We start from the raw sequence: 8,069 nt of genomic DNA, 5'->3' as shown, positions 1-8,069 counted from the left end.
CCCCCCCAACCTCAGATGCTAAAAGGCCTGGCTATTTCTCTGTTAATATATTCTGTACTTACATGCTGGCCTTCAGTAACCAAGACAGCTTAGATCAAACTTGCAGTAAGAGATGTAACAAATGAGGCAGAAATAAAGATGCATTTCTTTGTCCCCTGCAAGCTACTGCATTTTACTTCAAATAATCTATAAATGGCAATCTAATTCAGCCAAAGATTTCTCCTGATCTAGTCATTCTCTTTTCATGTTTTTACCCAATATGGCTCCTTTGTAAATCATTTGGGCTTCTAAGAACATAGATGATACGTTTAGAAGACATGACATGAGTAGAGAAGTGTTAAAATGATTTAATTCCCTTAAATGTTCAGTAGTTATATAATGGCTGTATCTTATGAAGAGCCATATAGAATTATTGTGCTGTTATTTTTCACTTCCAAAAGTGGATAACCAACATATATTCCCTATTCTTATAAGAAGGAGAAGTCCTAGCCTCAAATCACATAAGGCAAAGGCCTACTATGATGAAAGTAAATTTCTCTTCTATCTTCCAATTCCATTCCAAGTGCAAGACCTACATGTAGTCAAATGCCCAAGCTAAGCAAATCAGTGTTCACTGTTGTGGAATCCTAGGAAATCCTGAACATGTACAGAAGACTTAGTGATGATAACAAGCGCTACCAAGTCTTGGTGCTTCCAAGTATTGAAGAACTTGATCAGTTTGCCAAGAACCTGTTTAGTACTTGAGGGTGATGAATAAACCAATATTAACCACATCTTTGGACCTGAACACCAAATGGAGCCTACTGCTTATGAAACTGGCTGACTTCCCCTTGGCTCCTAGTGCATCATCTGCTTACCAGTTTTAGAGTCCTTTTTCCAGGTTTCACTTATGTGTTTAGAACTTAGCGTAGGAGTCTTAATTTTCTGTTGTCCCAAAGTTTGTTTGTCCTCTTCCTCCTGTTTATTATAGTGGTATCTAAGACCTAATCGTGAATAGTATAGTACAGCTACAGAATTTTAGATGCTTCTTTCCCAAAAGAGCTTGTACTCTGAATAAATAGATAAGATGAGCAAAAGGTGGAGGAAGGGGTAAAAAAGGAGCAGAGTGAATATAGTGATGGCAGCAAACATCACATTAATTCCATGATGCTTTGGGGGGCAAGAGAATGTTACTTAATGTACTAATTAAAAGCATAACTTGCAGTTCTTTTTATAACCTAATATTTGTATGTTTGTCGTAGTAAGATTTCAGGTTTACTAATGTATGAGTTTATTTACTTTTAACACTTAGATTGATCATATTTTAGATTTTATGCAAGTATTTTATGTTGATTGCCTTGTCACCAAAATCTGATGTAAAGTCTTGTGCACAAATTAAATTGGAGTAAATTTACTTTTAAATCCAAGGTCAGTCCTTTAACTGGTTGAAAGTATGGCTAGCTAAATTACCACAGTGCCCTTGATTCAATGTGTAGTGTTCTCTGAGGCTGCAAGGCAGGCACTTCCTAATGTTCTAATCAAATGTGTTGGAACTTATTTTTAAAGAATCTCTTTGCTGCTTTATATGAGAACTCATTGTTCTCATATTTGGATCTTTATCCTAAATATAACACTGGCTTGATTAAAGTCTGGTGGTATTGACTTGCATGGGAAGCAGAAATAAGCATTAAATCTGTAATTTATTACATATGTCACATAACAAAATGGTTAAAGTTCGGTGCATCAGTTAAAGAAAACTCTAGTCCTGCTGCTCAGCCCAGCCCTCAGAAAAAAACTCCTTAAAAGTAATTTATGGAATGAATACACTGACAAATATTGACATAACTTTGTCTTGAGTAAAACAGATCACAGTTTGTGCTTCCACACTTGCTCCACAATATTTGACAAGTGAAGAAGAGTTATGCAGACTCCACTTGGAGTAATATTTATGTCACATAAAATGAAGATGTTTTTCTCTCTTCCATGACCATTTGCTGTCTGTTTGCAGAGAATGGACCTTGGTGAGTGTCTGAAGGTACATGACCTGGCATTAAGAGCAGATTATGAAATTGCGTCTAAAGAACAAGACTTCTTCTTTGAACTTGATGTATGTTTTTGTCTTTAATTATACTATTCTTGCTAACATTGGTTATGTGCTTATAATGGAAGAGCTACTTAACAGCATTGTTCTTTGTACTAAAAGATCATAAATCTTGCCAGTAAATTTATTAAAATTAGTTTAGAGATTGAGGGATCCTGGAAGACTTCTATATGACTGATTAGGCATTTACATGCCCTTCTCTTGTAGTATCTGAGTATCCAATCTGGTGTGCTAGGCTAGATAATGCTGAGGATTGTTTGTGGGGCTAAACCAGTGATTCTTAGCAAGGGTGCCACACAATGTTAGCGCTGTTAGGTGTGCAAGCATTATTCAGAAGATAAACCCAACGATTTCAACTAAAAATCTATAGTATTTAAATAAATACATATACATATCCATATGACCTGTTGTGGTGTTCTGAGCATTTTGCAACAGAAATGTTTCTGTATTATTATTCTGTAGTCAAAATATGAGTGAAAACCTAAGAGCTGACCTTTTCCAAGGGATGCCTTTAGTCTAAAAAAGTTGAGTACCACTGTGTTAAGCTGTTAACATTCTCCCACTAAGTAGACAAATGGCTAAACACAAATGCATGGTTTGAGAAGTCTTTTATGTTTTATCCTGTTTGCAGAAGACAGAATGTATTCCTTGGCTAACATTTAGCATGCCATTGTCCAGTCAACAGTGCTTTGAATAGTAATGCATGGTCTTTAACTCATGTTGACTAATCCACATGTGAAGCCAAGACAGCTGTAATTTTCATATATAGATTGCATGAGGTAAATATGAGGTGTTTCCCCTCTATAATTTTTCACTGTTTTAAAATGCTTCCATTTTTCCTTATGAGGAGAGCCCACAAGAAATTTACTTTAGAATTTCCACGTGCACTCTTTAGCTATAGGTTTGTGTAGATTCGGATTTTAACATGTTCATTAGCATGTGTTGGCTAACATGTGAATGTCACACCTTTCATAATTTTAGTAGCCTATAATGGCATTTCTTTCCTTCTTCTGTCTTTGTCAGATAACTCACTGTTCTCATACTTTGGATCTTTATTCTAAATATAACACTGGCTTGATTTAAAGTGTGTCAGTATTGACTTTCATGGGAAGCAGAAATCTATAATAAATTACAAGCTTCTTACAGGTTTACAGGCGTAATGCTTATGTCACATAACAAAGCGATTAAACTAATGTAGTAGTTAAAGGAAACTAGGCTTTTTAGAGAGAGGTAGTTAGCCATGTTAGTTTGAAGTCAGGCAGAAGGCAGAGTGGCACCTTAAAAACAGATTGGTCCAGAGAGCAAAACTTCTGTAAAACTAACCCTTTTTTTCAAATTCTTATTAATAGTCACTGTTTTTAGTCTAATAAAAAATGCATGTTCTTTCTGTAAGTGATAGTCTTTTGATTGATGTTCTAGGCAATGGATCACCTGCAGTCATTTATTGCAGACTGTGACAGAAGAACTGAAGTTGCTAAGAAGAGATTAGCAGAAACCCAGGAAGAGATCAGTGCTGAAGTTGCAGCTAAGGTAAGCATTTATAACTGGTTTCTGCTATTATACAAAGCACTGCAGGACTATTTAGGGGAGATACTTATGAAAAGGAGTGTTTTATTAATCAGTAAGAAACCATTTCTTTTTAACTCAAGTGTACTTAGGTTGAAATCCAAACAAGGCTGAATCCAGTGGTGAAAATAGAACTTACATATAAGAAAGCAATGTTAGGCTTTAACAGACCTGTATGTGTAGGTGAAATAAGATTTGGTTCAACTGTCTCCAGATCTGGTCCTAAAATGAGGTGGAAGTACAAGGAAAAAAGGACTGGTTAGTCTGTTTTTTCTTCAGGAAATTTCCAGCCTTGTGGCAAAGCATATACTGTAAAGTTGTGATAACTTTTCAGTAACAGCTAGGATGATTTAAGCTGTGAAGAAAATATAGTGTTTCTTGCTGTTGGTTCTAGTTTGTGTAACTTGTAAAATTCAGGCCTCCTTCCAGTGTGCATGCATGCGTTGAAGCAAAGCCTATATAAAACATTTACTTTGCAAATGTGCTCATGGGAGAACAATGACCATGTGATTTTTTGCATTATTCTAAGTTGCTGAACAAAATTATACTTTGGAAGCAGAATATAATCATGAATAAAGTAAGTAGAATGTACATATAGCTCTTTTACAACCAGGCAAGTTTTCCCATCATACGTTAATCATAAAACTCCCAGAGGTGACTCTTGAATTAAGCCACAGTTTGAAAAATCTAACTGGTAGGTACATATGCTGAGGGGTCTTCTGCTTGGAGAATACTCATGGAGGCACGGTTGCTTTTCCTTCAGTTTGATTTGGGAAACGTCATTTGTTTCTGTTTATATCCAGAAGTGTCCAGTCTTCATGCATGTTTCCATTGACTGACTTTGTGTCATGCAGCAATGGTTTCTGAAAGTTAAGCCTCAGTAGTTCCAAAAAGCACACTCTGAACAAAACCCATACCCAAAAATCACTGCTTGTATTGAGCTGCTTTTCTTCTTTCCAAGGCTGAGCGAGTGCATGAATTGAATGAAGAGATTGGGAAGCTTCTTGCCAAAGTCGAACAGCTTGGAGCTGATGGAAATGTGGAAGAGTCTCAGAAAGTAATGGATGAAGTGGAGAAAGCCCGGGCCAAGAAGAGAGAAGCAGAGGTAATTTTGTTTCATTTACATGAATTCCTTGACCCTTCACATTCCAGAGAGTTCTTTGGAGTAGAGGCAGCATAAAATAAACCACATTCTCCAAGTAGGCTGGTTCAGATTCCTCAGCATTTTTTTTTTTAATTTTAAAGGTTTGAAACTGTTCTTAATGGCAAAATGGAAACAGTTCAGTATGTTTTTGACTGAAGTTTTTATTTAGACAATCATTTAGCCTGTTTTTAGACACAGAGATAATATAGCAGCAGCCCTGTGCTATATATTGACGTATCAACTAGCATTTTCTTAATTTTGAGTGAGTTGGTGGCAATTAATTATGAAGCTATCTTAACTTTGCTGCCTCAGTAACAAGAATTTTTCACTGCTGTTCTGTCAGTTCAGTGGAGCTTTTGGAGGTATCTGTTGTATTCCCATCAATTTTATATATCAAAAAACAGCCATAGATCTATAGATATATAGTTTTGTACTGTTAAAATATTTTTTTCTACTGATGTGTAGGGGCCTACTTAATTCAGTTTCTGAGAAACAACAAAGTTGGGGATTATCTGTAAAATCAACAACAAAAAAGCACCTACTAAAAACAAAATGCAAACTTCCCAGCGGGAGCCAGCTGTCCTTGCTGCTGGGAGGGGAAGTCACTGGTGGGCAGGGTGCCAGAAGGGCAGCAGAAAAGATGGTGGTTGCCCCCTTATCCCTCTCCTGCACTGAGCCTCCTCTGCCTGCCAGTGCTAAGGGGTGGGGCCTTGCCACCCAAGGCCTTGCTGAGGGGTGGGGAGCAGGGCCCCTGCGACTTGACCACAGAATTAAAGCTTTAGGCTTCAGTCAACCTGTGAAAACTGGTAATTCCCCCGCCTTCCTCTGCAATTTAGGTGGGCCCCTAGTAATGAGGCTTTAGTATTTACTAATAGTTACTGCCTGAAATGCTTCAATAAAGGACACATTCTTTTTATTATTTATGCCTCATGTGAGACCTCCTCTGCCCTCCTGTCCTGTCTCCCCTCCTGACCCCCCTCCTCAATATACTTGCAGTTCAGACAAGTCAGATTTGTTTTTTGGCTGGAACAATCAAGTAGCAGATTCCTCTGAGGGGGAACACTGTTGAAATTGTATTTCATCTTCTAGTTTAGAAAACTGGATCCTTTTTATACAGTAGTATAAGCATGGTTTTGCTGTCTCAGCTATCTGTATTCAGATACTCAAATGGCCAAACAAGTTTTGCACCATTTTAAATGTCACCCTTCCTTCAAAACCAAGAATGACTGAATCTGACTGATTATCACACATGTTACTTCTAGTAAGTTCTTGCTTTCCAAATGTCTCTTTCTCCAGGAAGTATACAGGAACTCTATGCCTGCATCTAGCTTTCAGCAGCAGAAGCTCCGGGTCTGTGAAGTGTGTTCTGCCTACCTGGGTCTCCATGATAACGACAGGCGGCTTGCTGACCACTTTGGAGGAAAACTTCACTTAGGATTTATTGAAATAAGAGAGAAACTTGAGGAGCTCAGGGTAAATTAGGCTTACAGTTTTTACTTTACTTGATTACCTACCCAGAGATTTTGATGGAAATTTATACTTTGTGTGTGTACGCATACATGTATTTTGTTCTTGTGTTCATTTTGTACGTTTAAAATTTGAGGTATTCTGGATTGATGGAGTATTAATAGAGATAGATGGTTCAGAGTAACCTGGTGATCTGAATTCATTTGAGCAATGTTTTAATTCAGCCAAATGCAAAGTCATGCCACTTGAAGTTAAAAATATAGGGTCACACAGACTTGGGAACTGTAACCTGAAAAGCAGTGACAGAAAAAAAAATAGGAATGATCATGGCTAACAAACTGAACATAAGTTTCTAGTGTGATACAATGACAGAGGGAAGTATTATAATTCTTGGATATAGCAGTAAGGAATGATCTAGTGCAGGAAGTCGGCAACCTGTGACCCATAGAGTTATTACCTAGCTTGCCAAGCCAGGGATGTGGCAGCCTGCTTTAGAACTACACTCTGCTAATTCATTTCACTGTTGCTGAAAGGTTGCTGATCCCATAGCTAGTAAATTAGGAAAGCAATATTTATTTAATTTTTGCTGTCAACAACCTGTGCCTGGTTCTGGTGTCCACATTTTGGAAAGAATGTTAATAAATTGAAAAAGAGATACCAAAACTATGGGAGCTCAAGGAAGCATCCTTTCTGATTATGGCCATAGACACGTTATATCTGTAGTACTATATATGTCCTTGTAGCACTATGAAAGGTTAGAATGCATTTGTGCACACCTTCACTAGTGATACAAAAGTGGCTCCGGCACTACAGAAATGTTCCTGTTTTGTTGCTGAATGTTGACATTTGAACCGGGAACTTCTCTGTAGTGCCAAATTTCATAGCACCACATGCAGTGTGTGTCCACTTAGTGTAACACTATAAGAGGTCTTGGACCCTCAGTATCCCATAGTGCTCTGCTGTCACTCCCCCACTCCCTTTTCCCCTCCAAGGCAGGGGAGAAGGGAAGAGCAGCTGTCTCCCTAACAGCCCACCAGGAGCAGAGCTGCAGACCAGCCAGGACCCTGGGGCTGCAGCTTTGCTCACCTGGGTAAGCTGTCAGAGTCCACTGCTGGGATCTTGCTGCCACTGCCATGGAAACAGAGAAGCCTGCCACTGCTGCTGCTATGAGAGCCCTGGTGACAAGTGTAACAACAATCCTAGGGAGGGTGGCAAGATGTCAGGCAGCCCACAGCCACCCTATTTATTAAGACAGCAGGGTGAGGCCCTCTGGGAGAGGTAGACTGCCTCCTGAGTCGATCTCCAGCAGGAAAGAGGCAAGTTGTCAGTGAGTGGGCTCACTGACCAAGTACCCTGGGATTTGAGGGAACAAAGGAGTATAGCCCCCTATTGTTCCCTGGCTGGAGACTATACTGTGGTTCACTTTAGTCCTCCAACTAGGGGGCTCTAAATGTGTGTATTCTCCTACAGTGCTCTAAGTTTTTTGTAGTAGTACAAGTTGCTCAGCATTTTGTCATGCTACAGATGAGTCTGAGGCCTATAATTGCCATGCTTGCACTTCAGAGACAAGGAGCTTTAGAGCCAGGCATCAGCCAGAGACTTAAGAATAGGAAATTACGCTCCAATATAAATAGAAAGAGTTTATTAAATTCCTGCCTCTGCTTTTTCTGATTTGCCTGCTGGCTTAATGCAAAATATGCATGTTTGTTTACATTAAAATAGTCTAGGTCTGCGGGTTAATGCTGTGCGGCATCACCCAAAAATCAGCCTAAGTTCTTGGATTCCTTCCCTACATCCAGGCCAAGCTTACAA

General features: G+C 38.9%; 1 protein-coding gene across 3 annotated transcripts in view; it reads left to right on the top strand.

Annotated features, from left to right (window-relative positions):
- Window positions 1-8,069, top strand: part of LOC109295822 (putative RNA-binding protein Luc7-like 2) — a 42,268-nt gene that overhangs the window by 12,568 nt on the left and 21,631 nt on the right. For 2 of the 3 annotated variants that reach the window (XM_019514894.1, XM_019514896.1), the window contains exons 3-6: window positions 1,988-2,086; window positions 3,500-3,610; window positions 4,608-4,751; window positions 6,087-6,263. In XM_019514894.1, the coding sequence (XP_019370439.1) occupies window positions 1,988-2,086; window positions 3,500-3,610; window positions 4,608-4,751; window positions 6,087-6,263 (531 nt within the window). Of the gene's footprint in view, window positions 1-376; window positions 506-1,987; window positions 2,087-3,499; window positions 3,611-4,607; window positions 4,752-6,086; window positions 6,264-8,069 lie in introns of those variants that run through there. The other variant, XM_019514895.1, reaches the window with a different exon arrangement.

This window comes from Gavialis gangeticus, unplaced genomic scaffold (assembly GCF_001723915.1).
Source record: "Gavialis gangeticus isolate Ggan-Ray unplaced genomic scaffold, GavGan_comp1, whole genome shotgun sequence".
NCBI lineage: Eukaryota > Metazoa > Chordata > Crocodylia > Gavialidae > Gavialis > Gavialis gangeticus.
Note: the sequence above shows the minus strand (reverse complement) of the source record. Positions and strands in the feature narration are given on the sequence as shown.